General features: G+C 43.9%; 1 protein-coding gene across 1 annotated transcript in view; it reads left to right on the top strand.

Moving 5' to 3' along the window:
- Positions 1 to 23,128, top strand: part of AHCY (adenosylhomocysteinase) — a 27,915-nt gene extending 4,787 nt beyond the window's left edge. The window contains exons 3-9 of the mRNA XM_010012427.1: positions 174 to 326; positions 3,770 to 3,882; positions 10,285 to 10,492; positions 11,264 to 11,351; positions 12,007 to 12,124; positions 18,212 to 18,406; positions 22,799 to 23,128. Coding sequence (XP_010010729.1) covers positions 174 to 326; positions 3,770 to 3,882; positions 10,285 to 10,492; positions 11,264 to 11,351; positions 12,007 to 12,124; positions 18,212 to 18,406; positions 22,799 to 22,930 — 1,007 coding nt within the window. The 3' untranslated portion in view covers positions 22,931 to 23,128. The remainder of the gene's footprint in view (positions 1 to 173; positions 327 to 3,769; positions 3,883 to 10,284; positions 10,493 to 11,263; positions 11,352 to 12,006; positions 12,125 to 18,211; positions 18,407 to 22,798) is intronic.
- Positions 23,129 to 23,332: the final 204 nt, after the last annotated feature.

Genomic DNA, 23,332 nt, shown 5'->3' with positions numbered 1-23,332 from the left:
ATTCCTGCTCATTCTGAGACCTTTTTTTCAATGAAGGTGTCTCTTCTGGCCTGCAGGCACAGATAATAATCTGTCTGTCTGCTCCTGAGAGCTGCTGGTGAAATCTTCCTTCTGCTGCTTTACCACATGCTGAGTAAGAAACTGGCTAATTGTGTGTGCTTGTTCCTGTGTAGTGTTTGCCTGGAAAGGGGAGACAGATGAGGAGTATTTGTGGTGCATTGAGCAGACCCTGTACTTCAAGGATGGGCAGCCCCTCAACATGATTTTGGACGATGGTGGTGATCTTACCAATCTAGTTCATACCAAATACCCACAGCTCTTGAAAGGTGAGTGGTATTTTGCTTTGTCAGGCACAGTTCTGCTTGGGAAGCTGTTTAGGCAATCTCTTTCTGTGGGTGGGGTAGAGGCAGGCATGTGCAAACAGGCTATGAGTCTATGAAAACTGCTTACAGGCCAAGACCAAAACATCTTACCTGCAGGAGCTGCTTCCATCTCCGCTTTTTAGTATATAAGCTGCAGTGGCCTGTCCTGGCCATCCTTCACAGTGCCCATGACCTGTACCAGTGGTACAGCTGGCTTGCCAAGGCTTCCAGCCTTCCTGGAAATGGGCTGTGTTTTAGAATTGTTCAGTATCTGCTTGCAGTTAATATTTTTACCATTAATGCTTTTTCATCCTCATCATCTTAGTGTACCTCCGGATGAAGTCATGGCAACTTGTAACCTTTCTTGGAAAGGGAACAATTTTCTGCCTTATAAACTACAAGGCATTGACTCATCCAGTTTGTCAGTCAAGATGCTGATGGAGTCAGGGTTGGGGCACTTGCTTTAACTTATCTTCAGTGTAAGTTAGTGAAACTAAAACCAGATCAGAGTGGTGTTGCTAGCACATGCTTATGTAAGAGGATTTATCTGAATAGAATTTGAAGCATGACTGCTTCTCCTGAGCTCTCCCAGTGTCCATCATCTGTGCTGCTGCAAGCTGGAGACACCTGGTGTTGCTAAAGGGTATGTTTGATCTGGGATGTGAAGAAAATTGGATGGTGGTATGGGGTGGAGATTAAACTGATACAGTGGGGTGTACTAATATTCATTCTAGGTCCATAGAGGTGAGGTTGCTGTGGAAACCTGCTGGATCAGTGCTGACTCTTGCACTGCTTTAAGAGGAAGCTATGGGGGGAAATCTGAAGGCGGTAGCCCATGGATATGGCTGTGTGAGGGGAAAAGTCTGGGGCTGCTCCCCATCCATGTGCTCATGTGGGTAGGGGCAGCAGGAAGAGAGAAAGCTGCTTCTGTGTGGCAGGCCTCCTTTTGTCCTTCATCCTCAGCCTGGTGTCACTAGTAATCCAGCAGTCAACATCTCTTATTTGAACTGTAATGAGAGATTTTCACTGGTGTCTGCTCAGCCATGCTGGGATCCTCTCTTCTGCCAAAGGTCTCCTGCTTCCTAGATTGCCTCTGTCTGATGTTCATGACCTCTTGTGTTCCTGCCATACCACAACTGGTCATACGTCCCCGTCTTCCTGGCATTGTCAGAGGCTGAAAAAAGCATTTTTCACATTCATACTCTGTTTTGCAGGGTTGTTTCCTTGCCATGCACCTGGAGCACCTCAATTGATGTCCCTGTTCTTGAGGATCCTTGTGCTGAGCTCCTTTCACACTTCCATCCCTCCTGCTGTCTGCTCTTTTGTCCCCTGCAGCCGTTTGCTCCTTCTTGTGTGCTCCTGGTGTGGAAGGGACTGGTATAGTATGGTGCATCAGGGCAATGGCTGTTGAAGTGTCTCCTGTCCTGGCCATCCATCTCAAGTCTGCTACTGATGATAAACATCCCTACTGCCTGGGGTTGCTTTCTAAATTTATGGGGATGACTCTTCTACTATACTTCTAGAGTCTAGACAGGATGCCATAGGTGCCAGAATGTGTGTGCTCTCTGCTTTTAATTCAGTAAACTAATTAAAGACTGATCTCTGTGGAGTGTGACAGAACTTGATCTGTTCTACCTTCCAGTCTATTGCTCTTTGGAAACAGCAAAACTTCCAGAGTGGTACCACTGAGTAGATTCTTGATATCATTTAATGAAGCTCTGTGCTTAGCCCTTTGCTGCAAAGACTGTTTAAATGAAGCTGTGTAGCATCTGTTTTTATTATCTTGCTGATAATAGAGGCTAATATATCCTAAGGGCTTGTGGTGATATTTGACCTCTTCGGTGAGAGGTAGGACAAGAGCAACATTGGAAGAGCATGCACAGTGTGTGGAAAGACTGGACTGTGAGTGGAGGAGGCTTTTGGGCATGCAGCATCTGATTGAAACAGAAGTTAGTTCAGTCCTAGTGTGCAACTAAGAGTTGAAAAGAGGGCTCATTCAAGCTTGCTTCAACTAGGAGATGTGTTAAATAGCTGTGTGGAAATGCTCAGCAAGCTTCCTCTCTCTCATCGTGCCTGCTGTTAGAAGGCAGAATGGCCTTGTTACTGTGGGCTTATTCCATTAAATTAAATGCCCTTAAAAGTAAGATAAAGGTAGGAGGGGGAAAACTAGAACTCAGCAACGGAGAAGGTCATCTGAACTTGTGCGAGGGAGGTCTCTGGCATCTGTGCAGAAGAATGCCATTGAGAAAGGATGGAGAAGATTGGATCACGTGTGATCCATTGATGCAGACTTGCTCACTGACCAGGTAAGAAACACAGTGGAGCAAAGTGCTTTTCAAGGCTTTTCCAATTTAATTCAACCTTTTCCTTACTGTAGGCCGTTTGCAGTCACTGAAGTCACTGTGGCATTGAAATTGAGTGGTGTAGGCAGGACTTTCAGCAGAGTTGCAAAGCAGTTCAGCCCAGCTATAAATGTCACCTGGGGGCAGCAGGCAGGTGGTCTTCAGAGAAGGGAACTTGCTGGTGTGTGATGTGAGGTTCACTTAGCAGACTGTCTTTAAATTGCACTAAGCTTAGGAAAGTCAGCCTAGAGAGCTTTTGAAGGATGTCTCCTGGTTGTCAGGTAGACCTGGAGAGAGAGGGCAGGTTTGAACTGGAGGTTTCTGCTGTGACCTCCCCCAGATTTCCTTTATGTGGGAATGATTGTACTTGATCAAAGGAGTTGCTCTGGGATATTGATACTTTTGGTTAACTACAGATGCTGTAGGTTTATAGTTTCTTTAAATTGTCCTGTCCCCTCTAAGCAAGTCCTAACTATGCTGAAGCCTGAATTTGTTCTCTCTTCACGTAAACCTCTGGGAAGTGCAGGTACTGCAGGCTTGGTGTGAGGTGTGGGATGACAGACCTCTGGGGATAAATCAGCCTAATATTGAGCTCTGTTTCCTTCTGGCGTAGTTTATCTCATTTCCTTCTTGGGACACAGTGCCAGTGCTTCAACCTGGTGTTCTGGCTCTTAAACTCTATTAAGACTGGTATAAATTCTGGTTGGAAGTGTTCAAGACCAGGTTGGATGGGGCTTGGAGCAACCTGGTCTAGTGGAAGGTGTCCCTGCCTGTGGCTGACAGCTTTGATTGTCCTCTGGGCAAAGCCAGCAGCTCAGGTGGAGACCCTGGTCTTGAGCTGGTCCCTTCCATTTTTCCAAAAAATATTTTGTCCTGCTCTTTTAATTGCCTTGTGGAAAAGAAACTGGTTTGAATTTCAAACTACTGTTTGCAGACCAAAATGAGGGTTCTTGTCTCTTCCCTGCTTCCTGCAAAGGGTTTGTTAGGCTTCTGGAGCATGCTCCCAGTGATAGTTTGCAGTGGTGTTAACTCCAGCTAAGGTGAATCCTTTTTCTCTCCTCACAGGAATTAGAGGTATTTCAGAAGAGACAACCACTGGAGTTCACAACCTGTACAAGATGAAGGCCAATGGGACCCTGAAAGTGCCAGCTATCAATGTTAATGACTCTGTCACCAAGGTAATGCAGCTAGAGCCCTTCTGCTCTGTTCTGCTGTCTGACCGGTTTGGTGTGGGGATGTCAGTGTATCCATGCAAGTACTCCTTCTCTTGCTGAGCTTTTCCTGATCTGGTACTGAACAGATTTTCACCATATCCTTGAAGTGAACCCACGATGTCTCTAATGGGAAGTGCCATGTTTTTGGAATATGAAGGGCTTTTCTTATATGTAAAGACATGCATTCTTCTACATCTCAATGTGAAAACACTTATGGAGATCATGGCTCCTGGTGTACAGTTCCTATGGCAAGGGACATGTCCTCGCTCTTGAGTAGCTTAAAGCCCACAGATAGGTGATGGATACCAGTTGGAAAAAGGTCTGGTATCTCTGAGCAGAAGTCGCAAAGGATAGGGCAGGAGGTATTTATTCCGTTCTTAGATATACTTATTACTGCCTCCTGAGACAAATCCTGGTGAATTTGGGGATGAGGTGTGGAGATTAAAGGCCAGGACCCCTGGTTGCCAGCAAGCCAAAGATCATTTATTAATGGTTTATATTGCCTTACATAGAATATTAATATTGCTTGCATTAGCTAAGCTGCTATGATTGGTTCAGTCTCTGTGTTCACATGCCGCTTCCAGCTCTTCCATTGGTTCTTTGCCACTGTCTACACCACAATTTTCTGCTTGCTTAGTCCTGCTTTTTGTTGCAATCCGTTCTGTTGTATCTTGTAGTTGTTACTTCTGCTCTCCGCCTTGGTTTTCCCCTGTCAGTTTGCCTGTGATTCAAGGTCGCTCATGCTCAAGCCAACATTAATGCAGTCTGAGCCAATATTCAAACCAAGATCATCATAACTTTCCCCCCACATCTCCCCCTTTTTGTTTTTCTATAAACATCACCTAACGAAACATTTTTTGCATCATATTCTGTAGGCAAGATGACAAACAAGGTATAACCATTATAATGCAAAGAAACATGCCTAATATAAACAATCCAGCTGTTACAATTGATTGGAGCCAGCCTGTAATTTCCCAGCTACTCAATATTCCGTGTAACCAAGAAAGTCCATCATCCTTTGAAACTTCATGGAGAATTTTAGCATGGTCCCATATTTTTTTGAACATCTGTATTTGCTATGATTGGTCTATAAAAGGTACAACAACTCTCATTTATTAAAGTGCAGACTCCCCCTGCCTGTGCTGTTAAAATGTCTAGGGCCATTTGGGTTTATAATACCAATTTTTTTACAGAATCTGTTCCTCATTTTAACCCCAGAATTGCATCTGCTGTGGTATTGGCTATTATTTCCATCTCAGCTGAAATGTTAATTATAGCTCGTTCCAATTGAACAATCCCCAGCATAGGAATAAATGTCCTAACAAAGCTATGAAATCCGGTATTATAACGGGACAAAGGATTGCTGATGCTTCTTTTTCCTCTGACCTTCTTCCATGTATCTCGCAATATACCTTGCAAGTGTGACTGGTCAAAGATTTGCAATGGAGGGGCCAGGATCCCCAAAGTACATTCTCTGGTCCAATTCCTTGGCAATTGTTTTCTAGCATGGGCATCGCCACATAACCACCAATATCCATCAGGCAGATTACAAGTATCATTTATGGCCTTTGCCACTTGGGTGGTAGTCTTGCTATATAAGTAATCAGCCCATGATTGTTTAAGTGTGCTATTGGTATATTCTCCTCTGGTTTACACCTGTATTTGGCTTTAGGAGCACAGCAGTCCTGGACCAGTTACCAACCGTTCGGTTTAACGTGCCTAGGTTAACAGTGGTTGAGGTATTATACTGAATGTAGAATAAACTGGTATTGACCATAGTCATCACGAAAGGTACCCCTTCCAAAGTCACATTCATGGTATGGCACTTATTTGGTGTTTCATATAAAGCATGGGGATCAAGATCCGTCCAATTGCTCAGGGGAATGCGTAAAAGTGGGGAGTTGAATTGATCTGCCTTTCCACCAGTACCTCCTTTGACACTGCTCTTTTGTGTCTTCCCACTCACTTTCACAAACTTCCCCTACCTGTGGGACAAGGTGCGATTTACTGCACAGTAATTTAACTATATTGGCTTTGAGAGGTACAGGCTGGCTCCCTCGACAAACTACATAATCCTTCCCTAAATTGTGAATCACAATACCAGTGATGCTTACAGTAGCAACACTGACACTTTAACAAAACCCAAACCTGGTACGAGTTTTCATATAATCTAGAAACAAGTCCACATGTAAAGCAGGAAATCACCCTTGCTAATACATTAGTACTGGAACTTAGAATCCGAAGGTTGCTCCCAAGGCCACCTTCTGCCCTGCGGTGGTCACATATGCCCCCTTTAAATAAAATCATTCATTTCCCTGTTTATCCAATGCCCTCCCTCTTTTAAATATTCCTAAGGTTTGGGCCCAATCCACCGCTATTCTCTTTGGTCACTTTACATGGACATATAAGCTACTTAAACATTACATGCGCATGCAAACACAAACTTTTAACATAAAATTCCCGGGTATACAAGTAACACAATTATCACTCCAGATGTCATCCATCCAGCCGCTGCAAGTAATCTTATCGCAATTGCAAGAGGCCCGCTTACCCTTCTCCTGCTTCTTACATACCAGTCATTAGCAGGTCCATCCTGGCTCCTGACACTGGGATTCAGCGGCGACCTCGGATTTGCTCAATCTACTCCCAAGAACGCTAGCGGCCGCCCTATCGGTCAGCAAATCCCCTTCTTGCCATATCGGGTACCCTCCTCCCCTATGGGCTATGCTGCACGCCAGATGTCTCTGTGCGATTTACCAGCTGCCCTGACCACGCATACGACTTATGCGTCCCTCTTACAAAATGACTGTTTGCTTCCGCGGCCTCAGGAGGTTGTTGTCTGCTCCCGTGGTGAGCGGCCGGCAGCATCGGGGCGCGCCCAGGAGCCTCCGCTCCGTGGCAGAGCAGAGGACCTCCTGCCTGGCTCGCCAAACTGATGTGCGGAAAGCAGACTCCACAGTCTGTAAGACTGCAAAGCAGGTATGTTTAGGAAGCACTGTGCAGCAGGGGGAGTTGTCCCACAAAGCCGTGTGCCCTGGCATGACAACTTGCTTCAAATTTATAGTTAACTGTTACATATTCATAAGGTTTCCTAATACGCCTATACATATGTATGACCTATCCCTGTTTCGTATTAAAATTAGGGCTCCTTCCTCTTGCACCTGTGCAGTGTCTCCTGGTGGTGGTCTTCTGGGGTCGTGGGGGATGAAGGCCATAGATCTTCCTCACCATGTAGTTTTCACCCCTTGGTTTCACACATGCTCAAAGTTCTCTTGGGTTCTCTCCAAACTACAAGGTCAGCTTCAGCCAGTTAGGAACTAGCTCTTGTGAGAAACTGCTAATTTTATCTAGTCCTTGCTGATTTCAGGAACTGCCATTTGTAATAAACTTCGTGCAAATGAGGAAGTTAGACTGTATTGCATAATGGTCTTTCACAGTCCCTTTACCAGCTCCCATCGCATGGGTTCCCAGGTATTTGGTCCCCGATTTTGCACTATCACAAGGAAATTCAAATTGATGATCTCCTGCTCTGCTGCAGCTTGCTTTCGAAGTGAAGCCCATCTCATCGTTGGGTCATATTCCTCCCTATCTTCAAGTGATAGATCCTGCAGAGCAGGGAGAGCGGCAGATGGAGATGCTGCATTAACAACTCCACTCGAAGGGGGAGGCTGAGGTAGTAGAAGGGTGGGAGAACTTGCAGCAGAACCCTCAGAAACAGGGGTGGGTGGAGGTGTTTGCACCCCGCTTGTCTTTGACCGCCATGTATCTGTTTTAAGGCCTCAAAGATCACTCGCCAAGTTGTCAGCAGGGGAATCACTCATGTGTCTCCACGGGAGGCAGCGTCCCACAACCTTTCTTTTGCTGTCTCCCACATTGGCAGTTGAAAAGAGGTATTTGAATTTGCCTCAAGTCCCTGACCTTTCAGCCAAATCAGCAGGGACTTAACTGCTTTTTCATCATATGTGATTGCCTGTCTTGCAGGAATCTTAAGTAAGAGTTACTATAGTCTTCTGTCACCATTTGTGACCCCATCGTCCTGACCGCTCACCTGTCAGTGATCCTTGTGCCCAGGCTGCAGCTCTCTGGTCCACTGCTCTTTAGTTCGGTCAGCTCTCCACTGGTGCTCTATCGTCAGCTTTTGTGCCCCACGGTGGGCACCATTTGTGGATATTAAAGGCATGGACCCCTGGTTGCCAGCAAGCCAAAGATCATTTATTATTGCAATCTGTTCTGTTGTATCTTGTAGTTGTTATTTCTGCTCTCCACCTTGGTTTTCCCCGGTCAGTTTGCCTGTGATTCAAGGTCGCTCATGCTCAAGCCAACATTAATGCAGTCTGAGCCAATATTCAAACCAAGATCATCATAACTTTCCCCCACAATGAGGGGGGATGGTGTTCAAAGTGTTGGTGCTTTTTGGATGCAGATGAATTACAGTGGGAATTAGAGGTGTGCTTAAGGCTTTATGCATGTACATGCTTAAAGTCTAGTTGCTAAATCAAGTTACCATACTAACATCATCCTGTTGGGCATGGCAGTTCTCACTGACTGTTTGGCCTGCTTTCTCTGCAGTTTGCTGCCTGAAGAGTATCTCCTTTCTGCTCACAAAGAGGCATCTGGTGGTTTTTTCATAGCTAGTGGTCTGGAATGCACTTGGTCTTGGAGAAAGCTTTTTCTCTTTGCATCCTTTTCACCTAGAATTGTGCCTCCTGCACAATAACTATTAATACTCTTTAGCAGATTTGGAAATTCAGATGTTTCTTATAAAGCCTCTTGAGTGGATTTGGGTTAAGCTCACTTTATTCTAGTGCCAAACACGTGCTTACTTTCAAGTGGTGTTTGTTATTTATCTAGTAAATGATTGATACTAACCACAGCTGTACATCTCCAGGAAGACATGCAACTGAGCTGACAAATTCTTCTCTCCTAGTTAGATATTTATGTTGGTTGCCAGGTTCCTATACTGGTATTTGGAGAGAGAAGGTAGGCAGCATCCAGTTCTGTTCTTCCCTCCTGCCACTCAAATGTATTTTTGGGTGGGACAGATGTCTGCATCTGGCACTCTGTTAACTTGCCTGCATGGGAATACACAGGCACCTGAAGACTTTCATTGTAATTGGGGCATTTAGTGATGAGGAATCGAATCTGACCGTCCTGTTTTCCTCTACAAGAAGGTTTATACTGCAAGGAAAATCTGCTGGAGGACTAGAAAGGAGCATTACCAACTGCCACCAGCTTGGAATTTTGAAGGACATGATTTTTCTGAAATATTAATGGCAAGTGTGCCTGCAATAAGACTTACAAGCACTGAGTCAGGAACTTCTAGATCTGAAGTACAAGTTCTTACACATTAGTCCTCTGCCAGCTTCTGAAGCTGGGAGTAGCATGCCCCTATACCTTGTAACTTGCTCAGATGATGTATTGGAGTTGTAGCCACAATATTTTTATTTTTGTTTTTATTATAAATCTATATCGATGGAATTTGTGCTTTTATTATAAAAAATTTGTAAGCTGTAGACTGAATCCCAAACTATAACATCACCTTACACATGCTCGATATCACCAGCAGGGCAGGCTTTGAGACCAGAATTTTGTTGCGAATGGTGAGTTCTTTATGCCTCTCTTGGGAAGTATAGCACAACTTTGGTAGCCAGCTGGTTTTAACTTCTTGGCTTCTGTAGCTCTTCAGATAATCAAATCTCTTTATACAGCCCATCCTCCTGGTCAGAACAAAGGGGCCCAAAGAGAAAAAGGAGGGTGTTAGAAAAATCAGTACAGCCACATGCTACTGAGTTTAGGACTATGTTCAAGTGGAGTATTATTTGTCATCTGACTTCGCATAGGAACTTTGATTTGGAGGTCTGGCTATTAAGCTCATGTGTTAATGTAACAGTAGGAGGATGTTCTGCAATGGGGCATTAGGAGAGGAAGTCCAGGGGACCTTGGTTGCAGGGACCACTGTTGTGAGTGGCTCCTTCTTGGATTTTTCTAGATCTGAGCAGTCTGGCAGCATTAGTGTAACTCTTCCTGGGAGAAGATGCTATTTTCATCTTCCTGGACTGCAGGAACCAATTTCTCATGGTTAATGTGGGCACCTTGCTGCTTCTGCAGGGTGCATGTGTCTTGCAAAGATGATAATAAGTTGTCCAGATATTCTGCTGGCATTTTTTTGCCTACCTGTGGCACTTGGTTCAGTTCATTGTCTGATAAACAGCAGCAGAGAACTGGTGAGCATCTGGTTAAGGAGCTCGGACCTACCTGTGTACACAGCATCCTGGTTTGTACTACCAACACAACTCAATTTTGCTTCTTCAAAGACTTTTTACTTGACTTTCATCAGTTCTGAAACTGCTCCTTTTTCTTCCTCAGAGCAAGTTCGATAACCTTTATGGTTGCAGAGAGTCCCTCATCGATGGCATCAAGCGTGCTACAGATGTCATGATTGCTGGGAAAGTGGCAGTTGTGGCAGGTTATGGTGATGTGGGCAAAGGCTGTGCTCAGGCCCTGCGGAGCTTTGGAGCCAGAGTCATCATCACTGAAATTGACCCCATCAACGCACTGCAGGCAGCCATGGAAGGTGAGAACTGAAGGAGACGTAGAAATTAATGCATGTGACAGGGGGGTCTGTGTGTCAGTGTAGAGCAACAGGTGATAGTTGGCCAAGGAAGTTTTAGTGGGTTTCAGCCCCCTCCCTGTTGAGGTAGAGATTACTCCAGTTTAACTGTAGGAATTCTTTCCTGGCAGTTAGGGAAGGAATTTATTAGTGTAGGCCTTGAAGATGTGTTTGGAGTCAATGTTACAGAGGCTGTAGTGGGGTAGGCCACACTAAGCCTGCTTTAGAACGGGTTCATTGTCTTCAAGTTGTGTCACTCTGACCTCCAGCATGCATTAAGATGCCACACTCTCTGTCTTTCCAGCTGTGCTTATGGCATGCTCTGGAAGCTGTGCTCCTTCTCTTTGTGTGGGTGACCATTAATTATACTTAGTACCAGTTTATCCCATTTCTGTTCATACCTGACTAGAACCTGCAGGTGTTGTGGGTGTCCTTCCCTTTGCAAACTTGACCCCTGAATTCAGTCTGAGTGCTGTGCCAGATACTAAGCCTATGGACATAAGACACTGAATGTATAGATCTACAGATTGGAAATGGGTGAGGGATAGGCATTTTCGTGCTGTGCTGGTATTTAGTAAGACAAGTATGTCTGCTACTTTGCATCCTCCATAGGTCAGGTGTTGGCACAGACTTTTCTTACTCATTCTTTCTCCATACTTTTCTACTTGAAATATTGTATCTCATTTTTTAGTAAGTGCTGGTGCTGGATAGAGGAATAACATTTTCTCTTTTCAGGTTATGAAGTTACAACCATGGAGGAGGCCTGCAAAGAAGGCAATATCTTTGTTACCACAACTGGCTGCACTGATATTGTTCAGGGCAGGTACGGTCTAACCACTTGCTTTAGTGAAAAGCATACCTGTACAGTTAGATTGGTTTAAAATACAATCACAACTTGTCAGCAGTATGGTGAGGGTTAGCACACAGTCTCATTGCAGGACATCAGAATTTAGCATCTATTTGGTGAGAAATCAGAGCTTTGGTCTTTCAGTTCAGTTGGATATTGCCATGTTGCAGTTGTTCTGTCTTACAGCATGTGATGATGTGGAAACAAAAGGTGTAGAGGGATAGATAGCTCTGAGGCTCTTATTCTCCAGAAGCCTAAATTCTGTGTTAGGACAGCTAAATGTGAAGAGAGGGGGTAGGTAAAGGTTGAAAGTAATTCCATCTGTGAGTAAACATGTTTCAGTTTTGCCCAATTACAATAGTTTTACTTTCTATACTGGGAAAATATTTTCTCCTCAATAACCTCTTACATCCCTGGGAAGTTTCCTTCCCTAGAAACTGGAAAGCTTTTTTCCAGTAGAATTTGCATGCTTGCAAGGTTACCAGACCCACACATCTTACAGGAGTCAAATGCAATCAGTGAGCACTTAACATTTCTCCTTGGACAGAGCTATGGACCAGAGCATCTTCTTTTGCTGAAGAAAATTTTTTTGTGCATTAATTTTTAATGTAACTTTTTTTTTTTTTTGCAGGCACTTTGAGCAGATGAAGGATGATGCCATAGTGTGTAATATTGGCCATTTTGATGTGGAAGTTGATGCAAAATGGCTGAATGAAAATGCAGTAGAAGCGGTGAATGTTAAACCTCAGGTGAGACAGCCCTTGTGCAAGCTCTCCTGCTAGAAAACCAATAGCTACTCAGTGTCTCTTTCCAGAAAGGGACGTTATTTCTTTGAAGGTACTTTGTGTTTAGCTTTCTTATTGCTCTGGGCTGATAGAATGGAGATTCTACTCCACTCTTCCTTGATTAAACTGAAACAAGCTGCATGATATATTCTCGTGTTGGTATTAACACAGTTGGTTCCAGCCAGTGCCCAAGTGTGTACAGCGTGTGGATGCATCTTTCTCCATGTGTTCCTACTTCCTTGACAAACAGGAGCCTACCACTTAGTGGTGGCTGTGTAAACAATTTATTGCATCAAGCTGATTCCTTATAGGAAGTCAGCTTTGACATTTGGGGTATGATGAGGAGGTATGTAAGTGTGCTTTCTTTGATAGCCCTGAGCTAAAACCAACGTCATAACTGAGTTTCAAAAAGCAAGCTAGAACAGACCATAGAGACCATATAAAACTTAACAACAGAGTGCATAGGTTGCCTGGTGGCTGATCTGAATTTCTTCTCAAAGCTACTTGCTCATGTACTGCTCTGCACAAGAACAATCGTGGTCTTAGTGCTGTGTGCCAGGACTAGAGTAAATGTCAGGGAAATTTTGGTATTCAGTCAAGGTTCTTAAGAATTCACACCTTTGTTTTCAAAGTGCTTTTTTCAGTCACACAGAAGCCTCAGGAAAGTCTATCTGGAGCTCTGCCCAACTCAGGCTTCTCTTCAAAGACTTAATGGCTTCATTTTAGAACCCTGTGTACACCAGAAGTCTGCGTGTGGCCAGAGAAGGCCAGATGTGTTATCCTTCCTCAGCTTGCAGTTCCACCATGTATTTACTTCAAGGTATGGCTGTAGCTACGTAGGTGTCCTGGCTTCAGCTGTAACAGTCGTTTTTCGCCTTTGTAGTAGCTGGTGCAGTGCTGCATTTTTGACTTTAGTCAGAGATCAGCACTGATAACACACCCATGTTTTAGTTGTCGCTAAGTAATGCTTACTCCGATCAAGGACTCTTCAGTCTCATGCTCTGCCAGTGAGGAGGGGCACAGACAACCAGAAGGAAGCAGAGACAGGACACCTGACCCAAACTGGCCAAAGGGCTATTCCATACCACAGCATGTTGTGCCCAGTATATAAACTGGGGAGAGTTACCCGGAAGGCCCAGGTCACTGCTCAGGTCAGGCTGGGTATCGGTGGGCGGGTGGTGAGCAATTGTATTGTGCATCACTTGTGTTTATTGTTTTCTTTTTCTTTTCTCCTTTTAGTTTTATATTCTTTCCCCTTGTTATTTCCCTTATCATTATTACTGGTGGTAGCAGTAGTGGTTTTGTATCATACCTTAGTTACTGAAGTGTTCTTGTCTCAACCTGTGGGATTTACATTCTTTTGATTCTCCTCCTCATCCCTCTGGGAGCCGGGGGCAGAGTGAGCGAGTGACTGAGTGGTTCTGAGTTACCAGCAGGGCTTAAACCATGACAATAGGGAAATGGGGATCTAAAATTTCAGCTTTTCAGCTATGTGTCAAAGCAGAGAAACTAAATCAAAACTGGTTTGTAACACTGGCTTTGAGGGAGAATACCACATAAAGCAAACCAGGCTTTGTCTGCCTTGGCATGGGACTTCTAGTTGACTTTTAAGAAGGGAGTGTGCTTGCTGATAGCAGGATTCTGGGACAGGTTTTCTACTTTTTTAAAAACACCACACCCAAGCATACATACATACATACATAGTAGATCTTAATCTGCCCTTCCAATTTTCGTAACTCCCCAGTGGCTTATGGGCTACCCACATCAAACCCTTACTAAACAGTTGAGAGTCTTTTCAGGATTGTGTTTGCTGTTGGGACACTCTGTGTGGGCTCAACTTGAATATATAATGTTATACCCTCAAGTTCTCACTATGTTCAAGTCTGTTCTTGCTTATGACCTTAGGGTGGAGCTGATTTTGCACAGCAGCTCTTGTCCTAGAGAAGCCTATAGCTAGCTGCTTGCTTTCTGCTAGCTCAGGTTTTAAAACTAGAACTGGGACTGCTCAGAAAGTAAATGTTGTTGAAGGCTAACTTGGATGCTAGTATGGTAACATACAAACTACCTGCACATGGCCATTCAGTGTGGCTCCTAAAGTCCATGTGAAAAATTTGTCACTACTGGCAGAGGTAGTAGTCCCTTTTTCATTATATACTGTATTGAAGGAGCCAGTCTGTCACAGATGTATTGAGTAGAGTGAGATGCAGGCTAGTCCAAGTTATGAAAGCTATAACAAGTTTCTGGTTAAAACCAGAATATTACTGTTTCAAAAGGGTGGAATTGGGGTCAAGGTCATCCATGTGGTTTAATGCTGAAAACCTACCTGTTTGAAAGGAATCAGCTAAAGCTTGTAAAAGGTAAAGCTCTCACAGCCCTGAGTGGACCACCTCTGTCTCTGCTTGATGCACAGATAGTGGAGCTGAGAGAATTTACTGAGGGAAATAGCATTTTACCCTTGGCCTATTGTTGGACTTTTGCTTACCAATCTACTGGTTGCCACTGGAGATGGGGATTTTTTACATAGAGGTAAACCTGATCTTCCATGGCCATTCTGTGTGTCTGAAGCTTTCTGAAGTGAGGATGGCCTATAGATGTGTACGCTGTCAAGCCCAATAAAAGCTGGTCTGATTCAGGGATAGTCCTTGGGTTTTGCTGACTTTGACCAGTGAATATGAAGCACTGTTAACTAGTTTGAGTCTCCAGTTGGACTCTTACTGGTGTACTTAATAGTACGTGCTGTGATAGCGGTATATCCCTATGCTTCATTTTGTGTCTGTTTAGATTTGTTGTCCCTAAAAACTTCAGACCTGCATGACAGGGTGAGGAAGTACCTGCTGAGGAGATGTTATGTGAACAAGTTCTGCTGTGGAAAAGCTTCAGTATTCTTTTTCATTCTCTGTCCCTGACAGCCGTGGTGGCTTGGCAGTTGAGCAGGAACGGACTAATACACATCCTAAAAGCATACTTGTTCCAAAAGAGGGAGAGGCAGGAGGGAGAGGCAAAATGTGACTTTAGAGTTGCAAATTCCATGCTTGAAACAAATTAAAAGTAGAAATTTGCTGCAATTGCTTAACTCTTCCAGGACATGTGTTAACTTTAGATTTCAAAACAAGCTTCCAGGAGGTATCCTGCAGCTTCTGTCCCTCTCCATGTGCATGTCTTGAAACCTTTTGCAGGGCAGCAGTTGAAGAGTCATTATAATAATTGATAGAATTGCTCTTACACTGAAATCTGGGAAGGAAATTACCAGTTTGCCACTTAAACCATTGCTGGTTTCTCAGGTTTTTTTTTTCAGATTCATGAAAGGGATGCTTCCATGGTTGTCTTGTCCCTAGTCTTTTGGGGACCTCAATGGGAGGCCAGGCCTGTGAGATGTTGCACTTATCCTTAGAATAACGTGGTTTTCACATCAGTGTTCTGGGTGAGGTATCTTATGTTTTATGATACCAAGTCTCCAAATACTTAAATTTTTACTGACATCTTGCAGCTTTTTTCTATATCCTGCAGCGGGGGACGGGGGGGGGATATAGGTCAACAGCAAAAATCTCTAACCTCCTGTGAAGACATCTATCTCTTGATCAGAGGGTTAATACTGGAGCTGAGGGTTGCTAGACTTCAGCTAGAGGTACAGAGTAGTTGTGGGAGTGTCCCACATGCTAGTTTTCAGTACCATATGGTCTCCATTTACAAGCAGTGAGCTGGTGTAAGAAGTGTTTAATACTTGGGAAAGGAATACTTCTTACTGTGCCGTTCTGACTCATCTGTTGCTTTCAAAGTACAGTTAAGGAAGAATTAGTGTTGAAACGCTGGCAGGTTGTTTTGCAGATGGGTTTGCACTGCAGCCCTCTGCAGCTGTGCTCTGGTACTGGAGACTGATGTGTAGCACAAGCTCAACTCTAGAGGGAAAGGTGGCATCAATGAACTTTGCCTCTGAAAATAAATTGTGTATCATGGTGTGGAGGGAAGTGCAAGGCAGCCGGAAGGTCTAGAGCAGCTAAATGCTGATGGGAAAAGGGAAGAGGTGTTTGTGTAAGTGTGGAGATGAACTTAGTGCTTGGATAACTTGAATTCTACTTCTGTAGCAGTTTCTTGAGCTTATGAATCAGCCTGTTTATCTGCCCATAGATGAATGTGTTTCCACAGTACTGACTTAAGCCTCTGGTGGTACCACTGCTATTTGGTATTTATTTCTGTGGGAATACATTAATTGGCGTATTCTGTGTTAGTCTGCATTGATTGGGTCACATCAGGAGCTGCTGAAGGTATTTGATTCCCTGCCCAAGCCAGCAACTGGCCAGGTGCAAGTTGTGTGGATATTATATGGATGTAACATTTGGACACCTAAACCATCCGGACTTTAAAACTGAAATGATACTCAGCTGCTACCTTGTAAGTAAAATATTAAATATAATATTGTAGCTGTTCTCAGGGTTTTTAGTGTTCTGCTTTATGGGTGCTTCCTTCTTTGTTTCACTTCTTCCTCTCATAATCTTACAATATCTATATGGTATTTTTTGGGTGGACTGAGCATTGTCACTGGTGGTCCAAGTGGGGAATCAGCATCCACAAGAAATATTGCAACTGCTCAGTGGAGAGTGTGCTTACTAACCCTGCCTTGCTGCACTGCTCTTGGACAGCAGAAATTAAGAATTTATTTAGGGCTGCTGTTTGGGGTGGTTACTGTCAGCATCTGTGCTGAAAAAACAATTTGTGTTATGAACCCAAGAAACAGAAACGGTGCTGTGATTGAAGCATTGCTGGAGAAGACAGGTGGAGGCACAGACCTGCTCTAAATGCAAAACACCTATTCAGTAAAATGGTTTCTGTTGGTTTAGTTATTACATCTCTGCTAAGGACCTGTACGAAGATGGGCTTTTCAGAAGACAGTACTGTTACAATTAAAGCTTCATCCCACATGGCTTTTAACTTACAGGCCAAAGGTTTAAGACTAAAATTGAGTGCTAGGTGTTTTGTTTCACATTAAATAACTTTAATAAGTCTAAAAGTATAATACAGCTGTGGGGAGGAACCCTTTTAAGTATTTCACAGTTGTTTTTCTATGGCAGTGTAAGTGGTCTGAAGCATTAACCTTTGTCCAGGTTGGTTGTTGACTATCTTTTAAGTCTTTCCAAATGTTTGCTTTACTCCCATGCGGTTGGTGTGACATGACCAATAAATACTAAAGAGTACTGAATTTTCTTGTAACTTATAGCCCATATTGATGCTTGATTCTGGACTTTAATATTGTAACCTCCTACAGGGATGAAGGCAGGGGAGAAAAGAGCTAGTGACTGGTGCAGATGAGAAGCAGAGTTAAATTTAACATTGGCCAGGAGCCCAATCTGGCCCAGGCAATTGAGGTACCTGTTAAGCGACATTACCTCATGAACTGTGTGAGACTCTTACATAGCTGAAGACCCTTCTCCTTAGCTCATCTGAGACTTGATTCTGTGTGCAGAGTCCTGTTGTACCCAGCATAGCTTGAAAATCAGTCTGGGTGGAGGACCATGTCTTTGGCCCCCTGGCAGCAAAAGGGGGTTGCAGCAGAAGCTAGGATAGCTGTTTGTTATACTATAAAGCATTGGCCTTTTGAGAGTGGGAGGAGTTACAGGGGAGCAGCTTCAGCAGGCTGGGACTCTGGCTCTTACCCGTGTATGAGATGCAAAGGCTCTGGACTGTTTGCCGCTGAGGTGTTCCCTTTTCTCTCCTGTCTTTCCACACCACTTGTTACAATTAAGCATGAATGAGCTGCATTCTACTGCTAGCAGCATCCTCCTCACCACAGCCATCTGAGAACACATGTAGAGAAGCCCCAAGAACTAGGTAACTGGTTCCATATGAAAAGCAGATGCTAAAATTCATGTGCAAAATCCAGCATAGTTGTGAGCTTCACAAATGTTGGTGGGAAATTGAGGAATGGGTGTCTCAATTGTAATCAAAGTCTGTATTGCAAGCCTGCTGCTGAATTGGAAGAAAGCCCACAAAGCTTTGCATGATTTACAGTGCTCTCTTTACCCTGACCTAACACTGCTCTTTCTTTTTCCCACCCAGGTGGATCGCTACACACTGAGGAATGGCCGTCACATTATACTGCTAGCAGAGGGCCGACTGGTCAACTTGGGCTGTGCCATGGGTCACCCCAGCTTTGTTATGAGCAACTCCTTCACCAACCAGGTGCTGGCACAGATCGAGCTGTGGACCAATAGTGATAAATATGCTGTTGGAGTCCATTTCCTGCCAAAGAAGGTGAGTTAGAATAGCAGGAAGATGCAAGCTCGTAAGGAAGTCAGCTTCAAGTGTGATCACATGCATTTGTTCTGTTTGTGCTTGAGTTCATTTTCCTACTGAATGCTGTTGAGAGGAGCTTTTGTCACTTGGCAGATGCTTGGCTTTGATCATGCTGAGTCTGAAGTGGGCTGGTTTTTGTGGCTTACGTGTTGTGTGCAGAACTGGGACTTGTCTGTCCTGTGATAGGAATGTCCAGTCACTTTTTGGCTTGACCTGGTGCTCTTCCCTAAGGTGCTGGGAAGCCCTGTGCTGTCTCAGGGTAGTAAGAAGCTTCTCCTAACAACTTGTTCCTTCTGCTGAATGTCAGTGTTCACAGCAAGCTTTCACATGCCCATCCAGCAGCAAAGTCTAGTGGGGCAGAGTTGAAGCTGGAATGAAACTAGGGATCACTTTTGCTGGATTCTATTTGCACCTGAGCAGAGCTTATCAGAACCCAGTCATAATAGCATCATAAAATATTAATGACAGATTCCCTCAGGTTTCCCTTTAAACTTATCTTGGGATTCTTTGTTCTTGGAAAAATCTGGACATGTCATAACTCACAAATTCCTTTTAGAAAATTAACCTGGTTTTAGTTTTCCAAAAGAGCCTGAGAATTTGAGATGGTCATTGAAAAAGATGCTGGCGTTAAATTCCACTGCCTTTGGAGTGAAACCACGTGTGAGATTAAATGTGGAAAATACTTTTCATTTGGGAAGTGGGATGTGTATATTTGGGCTTACTTATGGAGTGCTTGCTGAAGGACTTAAGCTTCCAAAATCATGTTAATGAAAGCATACCAGAAGTACAGCATAGGAGTTGATCAGCAAGCTGACACATCAGCTTCAAAGGAAAAGTTTTGTTGACAGTTGTCTTGAAAATAATAGTCCAATGCTAACAAAATGTGGCTACATACTTTTCCTGAATAACAGTTTTTTAGTGTACTTGAACTGGAAATGAGAAATAATGCCCAGGTCAGTTACTTAGAAATGGAGTTGCATGTTAGTGAAGCACATGGCAGTGATCTCTTCAGGTTCATGTACTGTGACAACGTGCTCTTTTTACCCTCTGCTCTCCATAGAGAATTTCAAAGAATAGAAGATTTGCCTTGTCAGAATCAACTAAAGACGGGCAGAAGAGCTTTCCCTGAGAATTTTCTGGCTGGTATCTTTCCTTGTTCTCTGTAGTAGGTTTGAGGTCCAAATGTAAAATTCAAGAATTACTAAGTACCTTATATTGCACTTTTTTTTTGACTGCAAGAATATTGCTTTGATGATAAGCTATTACAAACATGCACATGTTTCTGCTGTGTGTGTTTCTGGAAATCCAGGCAAACTGTTCTGTCTGCGGTCTTGGTGCTGAACCTGTGCATAATCATACTCAGCTATCTGATTTTAAGGTAGGAATGTGTTGTGGTTTAACGCACCAGCAACTAAGTATCACACAGCTTTTTGCTCGCTCCCGCATGGGGCGGAGAATTGAAAGAATGTAGGTTGAGATAAGAATAGTTATATAACTGAAGTACGATATAATAATAATAAGGTAAATAACAAGGGGAGAGAATATAAAACTAAGAAGGGGAAAGGAAAACAACACAAGTAAGGCACAATGCAATTGCTCACCACTGGCTGATGGATACCCAGCCCAACCTGAGCAGCAATAGGTTCCTCCCAGCCAACTGCCCCAGTTTATATACTGGGTATAATGAGCTGTGGTATGGAATATCCCTTTAGCTTGTTGGGGTCAGATGTCCTGTCTCTGCTTCCTACTGGCTTCTTGTGCCCCTCCTCACTGGCAGAGCACAAGACTGAAAAGTCCTTCATCAGGGTAAGCATTACTTAACACACCAAAGTTTTAGTTGTTGCTATCTGTGCTATTCTCAGAGTAAAGCCAAAACACAGCACTGCACCAGCTACTAGGAAGGAAATATCCCAGGCAAAACCAGGACAGAATGTCAGCTTACTTTCATCTAAATTTGTGTAGCTTTTCATTTGAATCTTGAAGGCCCCAAGCTGAAGCTGCTGTGAAACAGCTTCTCTGCTGCAGTTTGAGAACCTGATCTGGGCGATGTCAGGGACTCGGCTCCTTTTCAAGTGGGTGTAGTTTGTCTTAAACTTGCTGGAAATACACTTATTAGATTGTCACATGTCACTCTAGTCAACCAAATATGCATTCAATTTTTAACCCTCTTTCGTTTTTTTGTCAGGATCTGCTAACCTTAAGGACTTGTTTTCCTGCTAAACACAGTCCTTCCCGTTGGCTTTTCCTGTTGTGATTTTCCTGACTCTACTGTAGTGTTCAGTAGCTTTCATGGTTTGTTTCTACATTCTTCAACCACTTCATCTTATGTTTCTAATTTTGTCTTGTACATCTTTGGCTGTGTTGGTGCTCAGGAGAGGTTGGCAGTTCCATATTACTTACTATGAGCAGGTTGATCTGCAGCAAATTACACTCTGTATAATGCTACTCTGTACAGATAAAGATGTAGCTTTATATCTGGTTCATTGCAATGGAATTATTTCAAGGTAGTTGCTTGTTACCATACTCCATTTGAGTGGGAAGTCTAGTACTAGTTATTGAATCATTTAGGACATGCTGGTTCACAGAAGCTGAAGATCTTGCTCTTGATTGTTTTGTAGATTTATTGCCCTTCAAATATATAGCAACCTTTTGGGTGTATTTAACTAGTATGGGGGAAATACTGCCAGTCTTTCCTGTACTGCTGGAATTTAGACTTGCCTTCTCTGTTTCCTTAGCAATGATTACTTGTACTTTGTAGGAATTACAAATGGTGGTAAAACTTATCCTTCTTCTTAGGGCTGTTCTATCTTTGAATATCCTCTATGGCTCTTACATTCCCCTCTGACGTAGCAGCTAGTTTGCTATTCTAGTGTTTTTGGACTCTTTTGTACCTGTCTCTTGTAATATATAACTGTCTTATAACTTTACATGTTTTTTCCATCCTTTGAGTTTGCATGTCTGCCTTGCACATGTGGAGTAAAGTATATCAACATTTCTGAGCCTGTGTCCTACAGCCAACCTTGGCTTTTTCCTTAATGAAGACATTGCCAATAGATACTAGCATTCTTGCTGAATTAATGATTATGGAATGAATTACTTAATAGGTGTACTCCTAAGACAGGGATATCTGGAAAGGAGATGCATTTTTTCCAGTATTAGAACTTACAGAATCATAGAATGATTTGGGATGGAAGGGACCTTAAAGCTCCTCCAGTTCCAACCCCTGCCACACTAGAGCAGGTTGCTCCAAGCCCCTGTGTCCAACCTGGCCTTGAACACTGCCAGGGAGGGGGCAGCCACAGCTTCTCTGGGCACCCTGTGCCAGCGCCTCAGCACCCTCACAGGGAAGAACAACTTCCTTATGTCTAATCTCAATCTCCCCTCTGTCAGGTTAAAGCCATTCCCCCTTGTCCTGTTGCTACAGGCCCTTGTCAGAAGCCCCACATTAGGACATCCCATAAAACATGAAGTACTCAGAAATCCCCAAAATTTTTTAAAGTATTTTTAGATACTCCCTCTTCGGGTTCTTGTTGGCCCCTTTAGGCACTGGAGCTGCTCTAAGGTGTCCCCTTCAGGAGCCTTCTCTTCTCCAGCTGCCCCAGCCCAGCTCTCTCAGCCTGGCTCCAGAGCAGAGCTGCTCCAGCCCTCGCAGCAGCTCCGGGGCCTCCTCTGGCCTCGCTCCAGCAGCTCCACGTCCCTCCTGTGCTGTTCCCCAGAGCTGGATCAGGGCTGCAGGGGGGGTCTCCCCAGAGCACAGCAGAGGGGCAGGATCCCCTCCCTGACCTGCTGCTGACCTCTGGGGGTGCACCCAGCACACAGGGGGTTCTGGGTTCAAACGCACACTGAAGCCGGGTCATGGGGAGCTTTTAGTCAACCAACCCCTGCAAAGTCCTTCTCTAAAATTACCTAAAATTGTAAGATGATAGCCTAGTGTGTTGAGATGTCTTCATAGTGGAAATGTGACTGAGGCTTTACCATTCTACCAAAATGGATATTCTTGTCTCTGAACAGATTATCTCTGTTCTTTACTTGTTGGATGGATGTGATTGTGTTAATGAGATAGAAATGGACTTGATTGAGTCTCTGACTCACTTAAATTTAACTTTTAAGTCCCTCAAAAGCTTGTGCCTTTTCCATCTGAATGCAGTTCTGTGCTGGAAGCAGATGCCTCTGCTCTTAAGCAGGTGAGGTATGTTGGCCAGCAAAGAGCTGTCTGACTGTTCATCTTTGTCAGCCAAAGTCCTCCATGGGGCTGATACTGATTTTTCACATTCTCGTCTCACTATTGTCCATGACTTCCTGAACTAATTTGTTCTGCTAATATTCTCATCTCAATGTTTTGTTTTCCAGCTGGATGAAGCTGTGGCTGCTGCTCATCTGGATAAACTGTGTGTGAAGCTGACAAAGCTGAGTGACAAACAGGCCAAATACCTTGGCTTATCAAGAGATGGGCCATTCAAGCCAGACCACTACAGATACTGAGCAGGTGGTACTACCCAAAGACCAAAGCAGGGATACAACCTTCCAAAGCTTGTGTGTGCTGGGCTTCTGAAACAAGCCCTTTGCCATTATCCTCTCAGTGCTGCAGAACCTCTCCCCTTACCAAGGGAGCTTCAGGGCCTTATTTGTTCAAGAGGATCACTCTGACTCTTGGAATTGAATTGGTTACTTGGCTAATGTTATTGTGAAAAGGATCCTATACAATTTTTATTGGCTTTTAATATCCCAGTAAGGGGAGCAGGACAGAAGATTGCTAAATGAAAATGTGTAGTCTTGTCAAATATATGACAACCTCTAGACTGGCTAACCAGTAAGATAGGGAACGGTTTCTACAGGGAGATGCTTTCTGACATGCCCTGCTCAAATCAGGTGCATCCTTAACAT

Source organism: Nestor notabilis, unplaced genomic scaffold (assembly GCF_000696875.1).
Source record: "Nestor notabilis isolate BGI_N333 unplaced genomic scaffold, ASM69687v1 scaffold1034, whole genome shotgun sequence".
Taxonomy (NCBI): domain Eukaryota; kingdom Metazoa; phylum Chordata; class Aves; order Psittaciformes; family Psittacidae; genus Nestor; species Nestor notabilis.
The sequence above is the reverse complement of the archived record's forward strand: the minus strand, read 5'-3'. Positions and strand labels throughout refer to the sequence as shown.